The 20345-nt window shown below is 47.7% G+C and overlaps 1 protein-coding gene across 4 annotated transcripts in view; it reads right to left on the bottom strand.

The window, feature by feature from the left end:
- COL27A1 (collagen type XXVII alpha 1 chain) overlaps positions 1–20345 on the bottom strand; it is a 189185-nt gene that overhangs the window by 133753 nt on the left and 35087 nt on the right. For all 4 annotated transcript variants that reach the window (XM_080401112.1, XM_080401113.1, XM_080401111.1 and 1 more), the window contains 2 exons: positions 15317–15387; positions 9059–10500 (listed from right to left, as the gene is read on the bottom strand). In XM_080401112.1, coding sequence (XP_080257238.1) covers positions 9059–10500; positions 15317–15387 — 1513 coding nt within the window. The remainder of the gene's footprint in view (positions 1–9058; positions 10501–15316; positions 15388–20345) is intronic.

The raw sequence follows: 20345 nt of genomic DNA, 5'->3' as shown, positions 1-20345 counted from the left end.
TTCAGTTTCCTGCTGCGTGCTAGCACACCACAGAAGTAACGTGTTAGCACCTTGGCAATGGAAGAACATTGTGTTTTGTAATATGTATCAGCTGAGGACATATAGCTCATGGTATTGTAGGTTCCTACATGAGTTACCACATAATCACATCCCAGCATTTCATATTTCAAAGTGGTGTCTTATAAAACATAATAAAATTGGTGTCAATGTTGGAAATTCTTAAGTACGGCTCTGTAACATAAGAGAGGTCAACTCATGCACGTCAGAGTAGTGGGGGTTCTTGGAAGAGGGTGAGAACAAAGTGGAGATATCAGGCGCCCAGCTGTGCGCTGATCTGAAACAGGTTAAGAAAAAATACTTAACCAATGAAGTTTGAACCCCTTTGAATTTTATAATTTATTTATTCATTTTTTCAATGGACTGGATAACTCAGATTTCTGGAGAGCCATTTGCTCCTCATAACTCCTAAAAACTTCTTTTCCCCCCAAGCAAAACATGCCTAGCAAGAATAACTGCTAATTAAAGTGTCTCCCAGAGGATTTATATTCTAGTAGCTTGTTACAAAAGAGGACCTTTCATTGCATCCAGGGGAGAGAGCGGCCCAGAGCAGCAGACTGCCGGCCGCTTGGAAGGCAGCCCGAGCTCTGGGATGGCGCGGCAGGCAGGAGAGCAGGTCCCGGGAGCCGTGCTCTGCGGGGCAGATGGGTGCAGCGCTGGCAGCAGGTGCAGCGTGGGCCACCCCAGCGGGACCTGCCGTGTGCGACACCCCGAGGAGCTGCCGCGGGGCTGCCCCTGCTGCAGGAGGGCCAGGCACAGCCGCCCCGCTCAGGCTCCGCAGCCGGCTACCGGCCCCAAGGAAGAGCAAAAAGTTCATGATCTACAGTGTGGTTTTCCGGAGCCATCAAGGCGTGATTTAGTTACAACAATAAACCCTGGAGATCTCTACCCTAAATCTCATGCCCAGGATAAGACTTTGAACAGAGAAAACTTGCCTGAACCATACAGGTAACTGATGAATAAACACTCCCCTAATATTACGAACCCTCCTATAGAAAAGCAGGAAATTAATCTGTATAAAAGCAATCTTTATAAAAACCAGACATTCGGCCAAACTTGGTACAGCAGAAAAAAACCCAGAGGAGCAGTAAGCAAAACCCAGAGTAGATCTCTCTATGCTACCAATTTGTCAGGACATCAAACGAACCACCAATTTTTTTCCTGTAGTTAGTTCTATCTGTAGTAAAGATGACAAGAGGATTGTTTTAAAAGCGTTAAGAGCCTACACAGCATAGAACAGCTAATGCCCCATGGGGAGGGACTTCTACCACTGTTTCACTCACTGCTACTGCCCAACGCTGCTGCCTCTTCTGGAGGTTTCCAGCCTCTATAGCCTGGGACACTTCATCTGATCCCTTTGCAAGTTTCTTATTGCTGGCTAACACAGTATTACTGGTCCTTGTATTAACAACCCTCATTGATACAGCTGACCTTCATTTTAGCAATATACACAGCGTTTTAACCTGCTATTGTGCTAGCCCAGGGCCCCGTGCATAATGCAATTATACAGCTGTGCAAATAGACACATGATTGTAGGGTTTTTTAAGCCTCATGTATAATTGTGTTCCAGAATCCAAGCTTTTATTAAAAAAATCCCCCTTGCCCTTTTAGTTGGGAAGGTAACTATCAAAACGTGAATCCAATGCAACGGATGCAGCGACAGTTAACAGTTTACCAAAGATTAATTCAAGTCCTTAACCTCTTCTCCATCAAAACCCATCCCCGTTTACCCTTGGAAGGAGAAGTAAAAGAGAAGGCGCAACTGTCTGCGTTCCCTGCGTACCAGAATCTAGGTGACCTTTTCCACCTTCCTGCTAACAGCAGCTGCAATTGTACTTGGCCACTTGAGTAAAAACCTTCTCCAAAAATGTGGGTTGTTCAGAATAAACTAAAGCTAACATAAAAATAAGGAGAGAGTTAATACCTGCACTGGAGTAGGAATATGGAGTTAAGGGAAAGGCATCTAGCTGGAACAGCACAGAAAGAGCAGTGCGTAATTCAGAAGCCCCTATCACTTTGCTTTGGTTTAAATTTCCTTTCCTTCAGGGTTTTTTTTTTTTTGTTTTCTCCCCTCTCCTGAAGAGTAAGAGGAATAAGGTGACTGCGGGATGAGTGGCCAAAAGGTGCCAGCCGCTACAGTGACTGCATAAGGCGAGAGCGTGACCACATATAATCACAGGCAAGCCAAGGTGGAAGAGGACTGGGGTAGCTAAATGGACACGGGTAGCTGTGAGACATGACACGCTGCAAGACCACCTTCTAGCTCCTCACACGGTTCCTCAGTAGATGGATTGGCTGGGACATGCACTGTGCCCTCCTAGTGACTCTCTTCTCCTCTGCCCTGTACGTACGCCTCTACAGCATCCAGCTCCGGTTCTCGAGCATGAGGCCCACATCAGACAACTGCCTTTGCCTGGGGAGAGCAACACTGAAATACACATGAAGAAAAATGCACATCCGAAGAGGCAGCCAGAGAAGAACAAGACTGGATCAGGGCCCAGCTACTTACAGATGATGAATGCAGTCCCACTGAAAACAGAAGGCTCCGAGACATGGAGAGTACAAGACGTCCATCAACGAGCCACCGCATGGCAAGCTGCTAGGAGTCCTCCTGGAGGTAGTGCCCACGCAGTCCCTACACTCACCAGAGACATCTTCCCCCCCCCCCCCCCCCCCACTAACGCAGGGGTGCGGGGAAGAGTTACAGTGATCACACAGAGGCTGTCTGGATCTTTCCGTTGTTCTCTTTAGAGCATCCCCCGGGAATTCCATAGGGAGCAGCGGGAAGTGCTCCGAGAGGCAGGGAGGCTCCTTCTGCCTGGCACCTGGAGGCAGATACCACTTCTCTGCTTCTGCCCTCCTATCGCACAGACACCCCATGACCGCAAAGCTGAGAGCCTCCCGCAGCGTCTGGCTTCTTGCCTACTCCTTTGTGCAAACCGATGGCAGAGAACACACACCCCGTTATCACACAACGCAAAATCAGAGATCAAGGAGAAACATGGCAGAAGCAGATACTCTCTCTCTTCTCAAGCCAAACAGCTGAATTGTTAACCAGCCCGAACAGTTCTGTGAAACAGCTAATGGCAGCCACATAAAAGTTTAACCCTTCTCAGTTTCCCACGGTAGCATTAGCAACGATGACTGATCCCGCTAAATGATTACAGGATTTGTTCTAAGCTGCTGCTGGGAAACTTTCTGGCGCAAAAGGGACTTTTTTTCCTTAGCTTTTTGAGCTTCAGATTGCAAATGGAAAATTAAGCTAAGTTGTCTGAAAGGGAAATACATTGGACCCTGAGGACAAGAGAAATCTCACCATTTCCTCTTGCTGCCAAGATCAGCGAGTTTATACCTCTGCCTCTCCCACATCGTGACCCTCCTCACACTGCTTCCTCTGCCTGTGGCAATGCCACTGGGAGCCGTGTGCCTTCAGATCTCCAAACCTGAGCAAGGCTGAACCTGTTGGGAGACGGCTTGAAGGAAAGCATAATCGGTACAGGAACTGGTGCTGGTGATTTGGGAAATGACTTGCTTCCTTCTGCATGACTACTGAATCAACTTACTCAGATAGCAAAGTACTCCTGTCATAGTTTCCCAAGGGGCCAGTACTCAGACTAGTAGCAAACAGCTGACTATTACCCAGGACACAATTCAGCTCATGTTCCAGTGCACGCTGATACTCTGCTTTAGGGTCTCTCCACAGTACATCTCCTCCCCCCTCCCCCCCCAGCATCACGGCCACAGTTCTCCTTTATCCCAGAAAAGGCTGTTCCAGAGGTGGGCATCCTGCACTGCGCGAAACACTGCCAGGACTGAAGACAAAACATTCCTTCTTAGATGCTAATGCATGTGGTAAAAAACAACTTAAAAGGGAGTTCAGAAAACGCATCAAAAGCTTCTCCCCACATTGGCATCAATTTCTGAGCAGTGATGTTATCCCTGCAGATAGAGAACCTGTCTTGTTTTCTTCCCCGAGGAAAACAAGGCACATTCCATAGGCAAGGCCACTGCCACAAACCCACCGTTCAGCCTTGTACGTCTGGAAAGCACCAGCACAGAGGGGCTGGGCAGCTACAGGGGCAGCACTAGAACTACAAAGACCCCGCTCAGGAGAACAGGAGAAGACCTCATCCTCGAAGGACACGCCAACCCCTCCCCACCATGCCGACCTTGCCAGGAACCGCGCACAGAGGGAGACAGGACCTAAACTAAAACCTGGCTTAAAATACTGCCTAAAAAAATCTGGATTTTTTTTTTTTTTTTTTTTTTTGGGGGGGGGGGCGTGGGAGGAAATCCAGCACTTCAGTTACTTTCTTCTGCAATGCAGACTTAGCGTATTACATTTGGACACATCTGGGTTTCAACCAGTCTGAAAAGAAAAAGGCCTCATAATTCTGGCAGGGACAGGCACGTTGGTGGAAAGCCAGTCTTGCAATATGATTTCTTCAACAGACACAGATGTTTATCCTGGGTCCGTACAGCACCTATCACAGAAAAGTCCTTGTCCACAACTGGATTCCTGATAGAGTGGCAGTACAATGCGTAACAAAACACTAGTATTCCAGCTTGGTGAAAGCAGCTTTTCTATAGAGACATTTCAGGAACAGTCTCTGCATGAGACGCTTCAGACTCCCGAGCAATCTCAGACCTTGGAAAGAAGTCTGAATGGGCGTGAAGAAATAAAGGATCGCCTATTCTATCACCCGCTTTCTATTTTTAAAGATTTATAAACATACCTGTATATGTTTATACAATACATCCCCACGTTCTTTGCAGCACATTTATCTCAATCACACTTCCAACTACTGCTCGTCAAAGCGAACTTTGTTTTACACAAACAGAGCTCTCTGATGCTTAGTCATTTGCTTGCAACAAGATTTCCCTTTGGGGATAGTTCTGGTTAAATTAGCAAAAAATTGTGATCCAACTGTGTGAGTGAGGCTAAAACTTTTCCCATGTATTATACAAAGCATGTGATCGCTTTTTTTTTATGACTCATTCATTAAGAGACATTCAAACACATTGTGTGTTCCTCAATTTATCATCGGCTGTCAGCTCGAGTAGCCTTTTCTGGTACAAGGAGGACTGGAAATAGGCACTTCGTATTTTATCAGCGTTCCCAATCACCTCTCTCTCCCCTACCCGCTGATTGAATTGGCAAGGATTGCTCCTTTATGAAAGGAGCTGGGCTCCAAGACAAACTGCTGGTGCGGAAGATGGCAGCTGGAGCAGTCTAGACTGGGGACGTTCAGAACACACCCGCCTTTGAAAGGGGGCTGCTGCCACGCGGGCTCGAACCTGGGTCTCCTGGCCACACACCACCCCGTGCTGGGGGACAGGGGCTGCTGGCACACCCACCCGTGGGCTCTCCCCACTCAGATGCTCGGGAAGTTGGTTGAAACATGCTCCCTCCTTCCCTCCCCGCTCCTCTTGCGTTACTCAGTGCTTCCACAGCCTCTTAGTGAACTCAGCCCACTCCTCCGCGCGCTCAGCATTAGGTATGGTTTTCTTGCTCTAAAAATAACCCTCAGGCACTTGTCAAAAAAGTCAATAGTTGGTTGTCGGGTCCAAAAAGCTATAGAATTACAGCCTTATTATACAGGAGGAGAAAGGTCCAACTTGGGGGACGCTGTGGGCGGCCCAGCCAGACCCCAGCTGTGCCCAGAGCAAGGGGTTTGCTCCAGCTTTCCCACATTGCGGCGAGTACACACATCCCAGCGGGCAGGGCTGGTGGGCAGGGAGCGACGACCGCCCCCTAAACCTGCCCATCAAACCTGCTGCTGGTATAGCCAAGCAAATGATACCTCATCCGCCACAGGAGTCAAACACCTAGCACATCGCAGCTCTGCAAGGGTTCCAGGGCTTGACATGCTGGCAACAAAACGCTTTTTTTCCAATGTATTTTCCTTTTGTGGGCATCCAAGCTATTTGCAGGCATGCGCGGGGGTCACGCTGCTCTGCAAGCTGCACAGAGGCGCGTTTGGCCCCGCGCAGGGGCGGGAGGTCTCAGGCAAGGCTCCGCGGAGGTGCTGCAGGCAGCCGTGGGGATGATTCAGAGGAACATCTGCCAGCTGCTGAGTCAGTGCCGTGTTACTGACTTAGCATGATGTTTGGGTGTTCTTTTTGCTATTCCCCTCCTCCAAAAGAAATGTAGAACCGAGATCCCAAATGTTTGTGGTTATTAATTGTTCCCAAGAAATTTTTCTTTTTTAAGAACACATTATCCTCCCTTCCTTAGCCACCCAGCAAACCAAACATTCCTGAAGAATTAATCCTCTACCATTGGTTGCATGTGGGATGCAACATCTCCGCTTCCTGTTGCGCAGCACCGTGGCGGTCTGTCGGGACAGATAAATCCACCGAGGGTGCTGCCTTTCATTGCTAGGTGAACAGATCCTTTTAGCCCCTTGCTTGCACTCCCCTAACCACGTGGACACCTCCCTCCATTGTGGGGATGGAGCCCTTCTGCACAGCTAAGGTATACCGGTTACTCTGGTAGCATTCGGAAAGCCAGAATTGCAGAGACCACGATGTGCAAGTCATCACTGCCTCGCACCGCGGCTCTCATTCGCATCCTGGTTTTGGGATAGGATGATCAGGACGAAAGACGGTCCTTCCCCTCCAAGCAGAAGCCAGACAGGGTGCTGCCGGCTGCCAGCCTGCCTCTGCCCCAGAGAATCTCGCCAAGGTGGCCCCAGTCCTTGCTGAAAAGGTAAAGGCAATTTCCCATACACGCTTCTCTGCCCAGAGGGACAGCGTTCTCGAAGAGACCTTGTATCAGGCAACACAAATGGGAAAACTAATGAATCGTCATACCCTTCCACCCGTGTGCCAGACGCCGTGGGTGACGTTCCCAGCCCCTCACCTGTCCCGTCCTGGCAAAGCGCCGGGCTGCGGTACCACGCAGCAGAGCAGGAAGGGCTGCACTGACCTCATCCACAACGGCTGCCCAGCACCGCGGGGACGGCGCCAGGTAATTACTCAAGCACAGAACATTTATCAGCACTTGCTCTGAAACATGCTCGTCTGGCCATAGAAGTGCTACATTAATTTCTCAACATGTCATCCCCGTTCCAGTCTTTTCTCCTCTTTTTCTTCCCACGTCAGAGACATCCAGCGAAATACGGTGCAGAGATCTGAGTGAGTCACAGGAGCTATCAAGCTCTGCATGGCAGCCAGCTGCAGCCAAGCCATAACCTTTCCCTCCCAAAGTGCCAACTTTTGTTTCCAGCAGTCAAAGAGGATAACAAGGCCAGACAGAGCCTCAAAATGTTCTCCTTTCCCTCAATTCAGGACTCCAGTTGTTCTCAGACGGGATGGAAAAACCCTGCCATCTCTTCCCTCAGCCCTCTACAGCCTGAATTTGTTTCTTTGCTATGATTCACAAGCTGAAAGGGATTTTCCACTCCAGTTCAATAATAAGCACTTTACATTGCAGGGGGAACTGGGGGCTTGGAGCTCGGTCACCCTCATGACGCTTGCAGGGTAAGAGGGTGGAAAAGGTCGGGATTTCGCTGGGCTCAGAGCAGGCCACCCACACCCACCCCTACAGGTAAGTTGTGTTTTAAGAGAAGTTCACAGTTACCAAATTTCTCCTCTTGGAAATATGCCTAAAACAACTCTCCATGCAACACAGCAGGCTGCCCAAAGACAAAATCGCCGAAGCTCATTCCGTCTACTCAGGGATTTACCACGGTTCCTCCGCGCAGACAGACCGCACCAGGGCCGCGTGCCTGCGCCAGCCTGCGCCCCATCCCCTGCCCGCGCAGCACCCCCACCCCTCCCACAGCGGGGACCTTCCAGCAAAACACCCCCTCAGTGACTCCCCACCCAAATGACAAGGAGAGAAATCACCACACTGCTTTGAACTGGGACGGGCGGGAAACGTAAACCGTCCAGGTAAGCACCCACTGGGGGCTTTGGGGAGGCAAACCCCACGTTTCACTTCAGGTGTTACTCACAACACGAGCGGCACATCTGCAGGCACGAGTGCTGTCGATTGTGTTCCGCAAGCCAGTCTCAATATTTCCATTGTAAACCCTTCTTTCACTATTTTAAGAAGTCAGCTGTAAAAATTTGCTCTAGGCTGGAACTTGGCAACCAAAGTCTCCGTCTGGGAGAAACTTATTTTACATGTACAATCCCTCTCTCTCATATACACAATATAGCAAAAGGCTGGGGCTGGAACACCAAATCCTCCAAAAAGTTGGCCAGTTTAAAGATCCTGTTTGCATTCTTGTGTTTGAAAACAAAAAAAAAAAAAAAAAAAAAAAGCTAGCAGATAATTAGTGTGGCCTGACTGCTTTTAGCATTACAAAATGTGTATATACTTTTATGATGGCCAAGATATACACCCGGAGAGTAGTTATTGTGTGGAATGCAGCAGTTAAATTTATAAGGGAAACTCTTTGCACGTTTTAAGTGCAGGCTATGAGAAATAAAAAAAAAATAACTTATATCATAAAAATAGAAGAGAACTTGTTTAAAAAAATAATTCCTGAAGCAATCTCTGTACTTGCATTCGCTCAAACAGGGCAATTTTCTGGAAACGTGAATTTCAGGCACAACACAAATTAATAAGCAGTGTTACTAATAGTTAATTTCAGCATGTCTTTGAGGCACCTGCGTTTTCTTTGCAAGGTGACCAACAGTTCTGCCCTCTTGCCCCTGAGTAAAACCAGGGGTGTGGAACAGAGCCCCAACCTGGCCATCAAAATTTTAACCAGCAACTTGTAGGAAGGAAGGAAATTTTTTTTTTCTTTTCTTAAGTTTAACATTAAGCAGCAACTTTAATCGCAGACTTTTTAAGAGCACCCAAGTTTACACCGAGATATATGCTAAAATTGTGCACATCAGAAGTGTCACAGTGCCTGGCTGCTGCTATTTCCAGCTGTCGAGCTGTCCCGCTCCGCTAAGCTCTACAGAAACCCTCGCAGGTGAGGGTCTGCCCACCGCCGGGCTGAGCTGTGACTGAACAGCAGCATCAAGAGCCTGAACTCACCTGAGGTCCTCTCTCTCCTTTCACTCCTGGATATCCCAGGAAAAATGGAAACGGAGTGGGCCCGAGGGGATCGAAGATTTGATAGCCATCGGTCGCAGCTGGGGTTGTGAGGTTGAAGGCCAGTGCCCTGGCTCTGGAGGTGGGACGGGCAGACCCCAGGGCTGGTTTGCTGTACACCAGAGGGACACTGCTAGGATCTACCTTCCTGGCAGGTGATGGCACGTGCTTCTTTGGAACAGGCCCGTTGCTTGGGTTCTGCGGAGTCTGCTTCAGGGTGACAAAGTGGACATTGCTGGTTGTGTTATCAGTCATCCTCTTCATTGGCTTTACAGTAATGGGTGCTTCGGAGGGCTCCAGGGTGGGTTTTTGGTTGATCTTCTTTTTGGTCTCTTGCTTGGACTCCTTCCTGCTGGCTGTGGCAGGGCTCTGGCTTGTCGGTGGGGCCTTTTTGGCAGTGGGAAGGGGGGGTTTCTCCATGCGCATGCTGGGAGTGGGCCGAGACACCCTGGGGGTGGTCACTGTCACCCGAGGGAGAGAATGGGTGGGTGGCTGTGTTTCAGTACTTGATGGAACAGGAGATGAGGCCACCGTGACCTTTGTGGCTTTGGTTGTCAGTCTGAGCAGTGATGGCGGGGATGATGCCAATGTGATGGTTGTTGCACCTGAACCCCGAGTCTTGAGGGGTGCAGTGACCCTGCCAAACTCCAAGGATGGGGCAGCAGTGGTCAGGTTCTTCAGACCCTGCAGCGAGGGCTCCACATGCCGTGGGGTACTCAGGGAGGTGCTGGGATCCCTGGGCAGGAGCGGGATGAGGGGGGGCAGGTTCGGCCGGTAGGTATCTGCTTGCCTGCACTGTTTTTTCAGGTATTTACAGTAATGATGAGCTGCCTTGGCGGAAGGATAAATATCGAACTGGCAGATGGCTCCTTCAAACTGCACGGAGTGCTGGTTGATCTTCCCAAAGAGGAAAGATCCATGTGGATCCAAAGCCTCGTCCTTTTTAAAATGCAAATCCGCATGTACTCTGCGCTTCCCACAAGAAGTAAATAAAGTGACTGTCTGGCCACGGATGTTGATGGCCATATTGTGCCACTGGCCATCATGGACATTGTAATCAAAATATACAGAGCGCTTGTGGCCCACATATACTATGATCTTCCCAGGCACAAACTGGACCCCCAGCTGCAGTTTTTTCTTTTTGCTCTTGACAGCAAAGAGAAAAGCATTGTTGATGCGGTGGGAGCAGAGGCTCAGCACTAGGAGCAGGTCAGTGCTGGAGCCTGCGGGGAGGATGGTGCTGACTGGTGCTTCGACACGTGCCCGCTGAGTGAAGATGACCCCTGATTTGAAAGGAATGACTCCTTGAGGAACTGTACGTGATGAGGACCATCCGCTCGATGGCCTTTTCCCTGACAGGCCCAGTCTTTGAAGAACATCCACATCTGAAAGGGAAGCACAAAGAAAACGTGAGGTGTTGGGCAACCCAAGGTCTGGATGGGTATGGGGGGGCCAAACCAGTCCATGCAAAAAGGCAGCAGGTTGCAGGAACACCCAACCATCCTCTCACATGTATACGTTCAAATAATCAGAATGGAGAGCGCGTAGCTCTTCCGCATGTTGCGTGAGGCGCAAGTGCACGCTCAACTTAGTTACCAGTGATTGCCGAAATGCATTAGGCCCATGGTGCATGTGGCTAGCTATCCTGCCCCACCAGAGACCACCTCCAGATGGTCTGGAGGAAGCTGACCTCACCAGAAGGAAATTTCCCACTGAGCACCAATGGTCCACTTCTCTGGGATTTAATTCTGAGTACTGACCACACAGCTGGAAAGGAATTTGAACAACAGACTGAGCTGGGATTGCAAAATTTTATATCCCCAGAAGGCAAGTAACAGAACTTTCAAAGGGAGCAAAAGCCTTGTATCTGTCTCTCTCCAAATTGGTAAGAAGCAGCTTTTGATCTTTGAGAGTCTGAAGAGTTTAGGGAAGCGAAGGTGCCCCCCAGCACGAAAAAATTGCACCTAGATTTTGCTGAACCACTCAAGGTTCTCAAGAGCAGTACTTTTTCCCAGCAGATCAACTTACAGTCTTAAATTATTTTAATAGGTTGAAGGAACCAGACTTGATTTGTGAAGAGCTGAGAAATTAGGTATGGCTGCCACCGAGCAGGTGAGACTCGCCTCCAGCGTTTGTCACCTAGGGGCGAGGGAGAATGAGAGGGACCGATGCCCAGAGACACCTTTCTCCATCAACTCCAGGAGAAGTCTGCAATGGACAGACAAGGAGAATCCTCTGGTTTCTGGCCCTGAGGTCTAACAGGAGTCACACACAGCTTGGAGTCCAAGGCAGATTAGCAGGCAACAGCAACACGAACCAGAGCCAGCTGGCAGCAGCCTCGGCTGAACTACTTCAGTGGGGAAGATGCAGAGTTCTATGTGAGAAAAGCTGCAAAGGTGAACATGCCCAGACCTGACAAAGGTGCTCACGCACCCAAAAGCCTGTTCTCTTGATCCAGCTCAATCACTTTGTCTAATAAAAGATCGTACCTTTATCCATCTATACCACGTAGGTAACGCTATAATGATTACCATGACACCACTGCTGCTGAAAATGAGCTAGGATAACTGGATTTCCTTCCCTCTTCCCTGCCCAAATGCAATCCCCGTTACTCGATGACCAGCTAACTCTTGTATTTAAGTGCTCTTCCGGGAAGCTAGCCTGGGCTGTACAACCCAGATGCTGACCTCACAAGGTAAGTATTTAACAATCAGAAATACAGCAGTGCCAATCATGGCTGCACGTCAGCTAACACCATGGGATTGCTGCTTTGCTAGATTAAAAGTAAATCAAAGGTTGTCCAAAGAAAAAACAAGTTTCTCCTGTAAAGGGGCCTTGGAATTTGGTCTCTTTCACCCTTAACTATTGAATATTCAGCACAATATCCAATATTTGGAGAACTGGCACTTAAAAGAGATCCTCAGCATTGGCCACAAGGGTCGTAGACTCAAGCCAGTCTGAGGTCTGTAATGTTGCTGGCTAGGAAGGGAAGAGAATAATGACAAAACCTCTGTTCCTTGACTTTGGCAAAAACCTTGGCCATTTTTGTATGTAAGAACAAGTCAATCAATATTTACTTTGTCTGAGCTGAGCTTTATTTCCACCTCCCTTTTTTAAGGCAGCTTGACTCATTTCCTAGCAGAGACTACCCTGGAGAAGCTGTGTCACATGTGAAAGGGGATGGAAATTTTCCCACTCTAGGCAGAGGGGATCATTTACTGCACAGCATCTGCAAGTGTTAATAACGGTGTTTCTCCCATACTGTGAAATCCTTGCCCCCCCCCCCCCCCCCCCCCTTTTTCTGCCATACTGCCCAACAGGGCTGTCCCTCAGCACAGCAGAGGTGGAGGCTTCCCCTCTCTGCACTGAATGGAGCAATCGCAGCAATATCTTCATACTGGATAATCTCCAGAGCCCACGAAACAGTAAAGGCCAAAGCCTGGCTTTAGTGAAGTTAAGTGGGACCCTTGCCACAGACTTCAAAGGCATCAGGATTTAGCCCTAAGGAAATAAATTTACCACTTAAACTAGGAGCTAGACTCCAGCTTCCAATTTCTACATGTATTTTTAGGTTCTCTCCCAGAGACAGACAGTGGTGCGTCTCTACTAGGCAGAGATGCTTTACACCACAGGAGCTATTCATCTGGTAGCTGCTCTTCAAAGACACGAGGATGTTTCCCTGCTCAGAGGATGCCGCTCCTGTTTGCAATACCAAGCCAACTGCCTCGTTAGCAGCTGCATCCAACAGTGCTTAAAAAAAGAAAAAAGCACAACTCAACCACTCCTTTCCCTCACAACCCAATAAGGTAGAGCCAAATTCTTGATGCCTACGCAAAACCTGATTAAGAGAGACCTCATGCCGGACATGTATGTGGATTTTCCAGCACCAGGTCCAGGCACACAGCTCAGGACTCCTGTGCACCCAGCCCATCTGCCTCTCCATCCCATGCTGACTGTCCTGGGCTGGTGGGACACGTCCCCCGGGATGACAGGATGCAAGGTAATTCTGGCTTCCTTAAGTAGCTCCAAGTTTAGCAAAGCATTTTTTCCCCTTCAAATTTTTTCCTCTGTAGATTTTTCCATCAAAACACATTTTTAAAAAAAACATTCACTTAGAGCTGCCTGGTCCCAGGTGCCTTAAAGTTAGTTGCAACACTCCTGTAGCAACATTTGAGCAACTGGGAAAAACTTTTCTAGCAGACTCCGTGCATGAAGTGAGATGCAGAGATTCCTGAACAACCACATGACCGTCTCTGAAAGAGGGGATAAAATGTTTTATGGCTCTCCTTCCCAACTCTTTCTTTCCTTCCCCCTTTCCCCATGCAAAAAGCTTCATAGGAAAAAGAAGCAAAAAAGTGGGAGAGAAATAACTTGCAGCTTCCTAGAATCCAGCAGCTGAGATGCGATGCCTACAGCTAAAATGGGGTTGAACAAATGCCACATTTCCAAAAGTTACTGCCCAGACCCTTAGTCAGTGCACATCAGATGAACTCACTAACCTCATGATCTTTCTTTTATGGAAAAATCATCTTCTGCATTCCCTGATTTTCCAGTGCACAGGAAGACCCCTAAGCCTTACAGTAAGAACTACTGTGTTTTCCAAAGCCCACAGTGTTGGCTTCATTTCACCCTTACACAGACCTACGAACAAGCTCTTACTGCTTTTGTAACTCTCGTGTTTGAAAATCCTGAGCGAGAATACAGTCTCAAATCACCAGCGTTTCCTTACAGCATCCTTGAAAGTTTTTCCTTTCTGGTACCCAGGAGAACAGCCTGTCTCTGACTGCAAGGAAACCAAGCAAGATTTTTAAAAAAGTCTTTTACTGCAGAGAAAGTATCTCAGAGGAAAGTTATGTACCACGCTAAGGTAATGCAATAAAAGCAAAGCAAGAGTTTCCTTTAGACTGACGGTAACAAAAGACATGGCACCATCCCGTAATTATCATGGGAGTAGAACGATGGATAGAGATGAATCTAAACAGCGTATTAAAATCTGCTTGAAAAGAGGGATGCCAAGACACAGTATTTATTCTGCCTCTTTATGAGCTGACATAAAACTTGCTCTGAAAACTGCTTGACTAAGTAATTCAGCCAGATGTTCACCTCTTTTGCATTGAAGCAGAATTTGGAAAATATTACATTTTTCAAAATTGCTGATGGCAGGGATGTATTTCCCCCCCACGTAAAAAGTGCTTCGTGGGCTGGCTTACAGCTGAGCATTGACCAACTTTCTATTTTTCCTTCATGTTTCAGAGGCTAAGAGGAGAGCCCTGGAGCCTGCTAGTCCGCTTATTGCTGCCTACTGATTGCAGAGGAAACTGTTCGGTTCTAGCACGTATCCACCTAAAGCATCCATGTGGAAGAGGTGTTGCTGTTTTAAGAGGAGATATCTCCTTTACAAACAGATGTTGCAGAGATGCTCAGCTCCCACTACCAACTGTAAAAGATTACTTTTTTTTTTTTTTTTACTTTGTATACTCCGAAGCTTTCTATCTCCTCTTGTGGGGCTACTGACTATTGTACCCCAAGCTTTTGTCCTGCCCCCAGCAGCACTAGGGAGGCGATGCCTGGAGAAGGGGTGTAAAGGCAGGGTGGAGGGGTCTCATCACACCCCTATAGAATGCTTTCCTTACAGCACAGGGACTGGACCAGACATAGTCATTCTACAATTAACCACTCCTCTGGGATTTTTAGTCCTCAAACTTGCTTTTACTTTTAGAATTCCCATCACTTCTGTATGCCTAACATCCTATGTGCCTGCAGAGGCATGACTGGGCTGCATTCAAGTCAAGGAAAGAGCCGTCTGCCAGAGACGCTTAATTCCTTAATGCCCCAGCCTCAAGGGGCACTTTCTAGTTAAGTCCTAACAAGTGCAGGTGGATGCCAATGACATTTTAGACACAAAGTGCTTCGTTCACACTAGTTCCACCAGACAGGCAGGCACTTCTGAAAACCCTGTGGGGCACGTAATCACCTGCAAAAAGCTGGTTAGCTGGTTCTTTTGCCAGCTGTTAACTGCGTCATCTATATCATCATTACTGCAATGATCAGCAATAAATGCACCTGACTGTGCAGTAGGCTCAGACATTATTAACTGACGGTCCTAAAGTGATACCAAAGCACTTAGCTTTTACTTTGGTTCAAAGGGGGGGGGGGGGGGGGGGGGGGGGCGGGGCGAAGAGAAAAAAAAAAGTAATTTACCTTCAGAATTTCCTTGTGTGAATCCCAGGAACCAGGTAAAACATAATACAGCCCAGAGAAAGCAGAATCCCCTAAAATTGGAAAAGAAAAAAAAATAATTAGTTTCTACAACATCACTAACAAAAACTAACCACCACTACCACCACCCTGCCCCTGTTAAGGGTCTTCTCCTTGATCACAAGTCTAGCAGGCAGTGGCAGTGTCCACTGGAAAATGGAGAACGAGTGCTCAGCAGAACTGCACTTGCTTCTGACTGAGATCTCATTTTGCTACTTTAAAGTCATCTAAAGCCCACTGAATTCAGTAGTCTGCTTTCCCACTGGTATTAGGAGCTGTTGATCAAGCCTTGAGCAAGGACCGGAGCCGTGTTTTGAGATGCAGGATCATCAGCGCCAGGTCAGCAGCCCCTTTGCTACTGCTGCTGCTCTTTGGCACTCGCTCCATCTAGGACAGAACATCAGAAACGCAAGAGGATGGAGAAGTAATTCAAAATCGGAAGGTCAAAAGACATGCCAGGAGTGCATGTGCATGTCTACGAGGACATAGATGGAAAATGGGCTGACAGGCAGCGACATATCACCCGCATCTCAGCCAACAAATTCCGAGTTCTAATGCTTAAAAAGTATCCTAAACATACAAAATCCTACATGGATCTATTCCTCTTTTTACACCCAGATGTAAAAGATGGGAGCAGCTTCTAACCACTCGGCACCCCGTGCTGTTGCCACTAATAACTTTTTCATTAGCTTGGTATGGCAGGAAATTTCAGAAAGCATGAGAGCTGCAGACTCCTGAGCACAGTGCTCTCGCAGACCCTTTCATGCCTGAGAGGGAATCGGACAAACCTTTCTGTTAGCTCAATTTTAAGCTTTGAAATGCCATTGAAAACAGCAGCAGAGAGCAAAACTTTTGCCAGAAATGTAGCTGAAGCCCCCCCTTCCCCCACCAACTTCCTTGACTTGTAGCCAAATAATGAACATAGGAAACTCCTTGGTTAAGCTCACTTAAAACTGTCAGTGGAAAGTTTGAAGACTAAATTCCCTCATCTTCTAGAGATGATATTTAACAGCTTGATCAACAAGGGCTGCTGGGGGAACGGAGACAAGAATGTAAACTACAGAAAGTCCTCAGCCAGAAGCAAGCATCGCAGGACATCCACAGGTTGTCCTCCACCTCACCAAGCCAGCCCGAATGCTGGGGTGTGCAAAGCGATGCCAAAGTGCAGCTTGCTCGTCTCCTCAGATCCCACAAAGACAAAGAATTTGTCCGGTGGGATGAGAGACCACTCTTCCCCTGCCATCAAGCCTCAGCTTTAGCACATGAAAGCATCCTCTGAGAGAACGTATTACCCTGGGCCAGATCCTCACTCAGGGCAGGAGACCCTTTCCCACAGCTAAAATGAAACCACAGTGATTTACGCATCCTTGGGGAAACCTGGCCTTGAACGTAAAAATCCATGCGGGAACCCAGCCACTAACTAATATTTTAAGGCTTGAGGGGACAAAACACTGGAGCGGCCGCGCATCGGCTGGGAAACAAAATGAGATTAATCACATCATTCTTTGCTGTTTCCATTACCCTGACACTGGGCTGCACATTTCAGGAGTTCTGGGGCTGCTTTAGTTTATGCACGAAGGAACGCAGCTTGGAATAGCCAAATCACGGTATTCTTTCGCCATGCCCTATAGCCGACCATAGGCTAACCAGGAAACGCTCACTATGCCCAAGAGATCTCCAGCTGGGGGGGCTTGGTGGTTGTCTGCCCACCCCATCCCGTGGGGCAGAGCTGTCAGGCTGCAGACACTGCTGAGACCAGGCTGAGCTGTTGTCCCAGGTCAGTCAGGGGATGTGGGAAGGGAAGGAGTATAGGAACAATGAAATTTTAAGATGCAGAGACTCAATTCCATGTGTGCACGAAGCAAAGACCTTGCTGAGTATCATCAGCTGGGTTGGACTGCCCGATGAGAGCACGGGAAGACGAGGGGAAGGGGGTGACCAATATGGCATGGACACCAAGGGCAGCAGGAGTCCCAAGCGTCAAGAACGCCTTTTCTCTGGTGAGGATCCCATTTGTACAGCTACGAACAAATGCTGGTGCACACAACACACCAAACTTAAGTCCAGATTTTTTGAAGGGGGTCCCTCACAACCCAAATTCGCTTCCAAGATCAGTTGACCAACACAGTGAGGGGAACAAGCCTTAGGGGAAAATGCAGCACGTAATTTCATTCCAGTGACACTGACGGGGCTATAAAGGAGACGAATGCGCAGCGTGGGATCCAGCTGGCCTCAGCCCTGCTCCTGGACCCCTCACACAGCCAATACTCTCAGAGTCGAGAGTGGGGCCGAGAGCCAAAACGCTGAAGAAAAACACTTTGGCAAAATTTACCAACTTAATGGAAAAAGCAAAAGGAGCTTCCAAATGGCAGACCTGTGACTGATGGGGCTGTTAATTATTGCAGAATTTTATAATACAGGCTCTTTTTCCGTTACAACTCTGCAGTGACAGGGTTGCATAAGTAGCTTGAGTACCAATAGTAAAGGGACACCTTCCTCCTTATACAGAGTATCAAACCCACCTTGCCTTTATCTCTGCTTTGTCCCACAACCAGTGATTTCTGCAGACACTCTATCAAGAGATACCCAATAAAGGCATTTATTTCTTCTATTGCATAGGGTCTATGAATACCAGAATGAGGATCCCATTGCTATAGCTGCTACGTGAAGAAGTGCCCCTGAATATGTATGATGGAAGCTTTGAAGTTTTCCAGTGCAAACAAACTCCCTTTACAGCAAACCAAAGCTACTGACTACAGGTCAGTTCTGCTTCACTACTTTTTGCCAACTCCTGTGATCAGTCCACAGGAACTAACCCGTGCCAGAAGTGCAAGGCAGGAGACAACAGAGATGGACAACACAGATGCACAAAGACAGGTAATGAGGCTTCTCAGCCTTAACGGTGATTTTAGCAACTTCGCAGTGAGGACCACAGGCATGCAGGTAACAGCCAAGAATAAACATCCTGAGGATGCTACAAAAAGCAACCAGAAGATCTGGGCACCACTTCTGCTGGGGCTTCAGGACAGGCAGGAGGTCCCTGCGCATGGTGACCTGATGAAATCATGCCTGCTAATTGACATACAATTGCCCAACTGTGCCCTGGGTTTTCAGCTTCCAGACTCACTTGCCATCTTCTTACTGAGCACTGAAAGATCAGACTCCTGAGCGTGGCAAGTTGTAACCTGGAGGCTAAAGAAGCGTTATCATCCCTCCAGGTGGCTTGTGCAGTATGTCTTGCTGCTGTTGCCCCAGTAAAGTCATGCTCAGCATGGCAACCTTAAGGCAAAAGTAAAGGAAAAATCCTGTTGAACGTGTCGGCTCCTATGTGACAGCCACTGGAATAAAATAAAGCACGACACTGAACTAAGGACAAGAGCAAGACAATAGCCTCTAGGGTAGACTTGGTCAGGAATTATCCTCAAAAAAATGCAAGTTTGACAAAGCTGAAGCGATCTGTAAAATAGTTGTGATCAGCTAATTCTCCACTTCACAATTTCTGGAATTGGTTGGAACGACTCCAGATTTTTTTAAATTAAAAGACTTGCCCCTGCCTTAAAAAAAGAAGTCCAAACAATTTTGACATGTTGTTTGCTTAGATGGGTTAAAGCTGAAGAAAATGTTATAAGGGCTCAAAGCAGCATTTAATTTTTATTTTCTCCCTCATTTATGGTGGGGAGATATCTTTGAATTTGCAAACATTCTTGCAGTGTGGAAAAACCATTCCCCCCACTTTCCTCCATTCAGATGCATATATTTTTTTTCTGTCCAAAAGACCAGAAAAGACAGCTGGATGCTGAAAACTGCTTTTCAAGAAAAGCAAATCTACATTTCTAGCTGTAGATCAGACAGTGTGTCTTAAAAGGAGAAAATGTCTTTGTTGCTTAAAATCCTTTGCACATGTCTGGAGGTGATATTTTATAAGACTCCCAAGCAGTTTTGACAGTCAACAGGAAACAAAAATCACAGACTACATACTGAGTATTAAAAAGCACCATGGCATCAATTCTGCTCCCAGCTTTTTGGGGTACAAATCTTATTTTGTATCATCCTTTGCAGATCAGACTTTGGCTCTCTTTTCAGGGCTCCTGGAAACTATGGTATTTCTCCTCCTCTCACCCTCAGTTTTTGGAGAGAGTGATGGAAACGTATGGTTATGTAGATGTCCCCATATCAACCCTGTATCATCCTTTGCTGGACCTTTTCTGCAGCATAAGCCAGCTATCAGCTCACACCTCCCGTCAAAGATTTTGTGTGGTGTATGCAGGTGCTGTCGCGTCCACATGCTCTCCCCAGCAGGCTAAGGGCAGTTACTGAAATGGTTTTCATTTAACCCCCACTCAGCATCTACATCTCTAAGAACAAGGGGAAAGCAGACAAGCAGGTACAGCCCAGATAGATACATTTCCATGGTCATTTAAAAATACTGAGAAGTCTAAGAGTGATCTATAAACTGTCCCTATTAAGTAGGGAAGAATGAAATTCAGCACCCCTCTACATGATTTTAATGTTCAAAAAAGCTCCCCCAGAATATCACCCAGCATCTAGTACACAAAACATCCAGAATTCAACCCACTGTCCCTAGGTACATGTTCATCAAAATAGATTTTCAGATGACAATGAGGAATTCATTGCAGACACAGTCATAAGGGGAGAAGCTGAACTGGGACATCACTGTGGCCACCTGAGCTCTAGCTAACAGCACCCTGAGCGCAGCTCGAAGCCGAGGGTTTCAAAGATTGTCTCACTGTTACTACTGGAGATTCCAGTAGCCCAAATGGGGAAACTCCCAAGGGTGGGAAACTCTCTAGGCCAGACTCCAACCCATCCTCACAGTGATCCTGAGCAGGAATGTCTGAATTCCTCCACCCTGCCCCAGAGTTTGGAGCATGCATGCAAACTCGGAAATTTCTAGGGTTCCTCTGGCTCCATTTCTGCCAAATCTAATCTCAATGCAGGACAAAAACACCCT

Source organism: Falco punctatus (assembly GCF_963210335.1).
Source record: "Falco punctatus genome assembly, chromosome: 9".
NCBI classification, from domain to species: domain Eukaryota; kingdom Metazoa; phylum Chordata; class Aves; order Falconiformes; family Falconidae; genus Falco; species Falco punctatus.
This window is presented reverse-complemented; position numbering and strand designations above follow the sequence as displayed.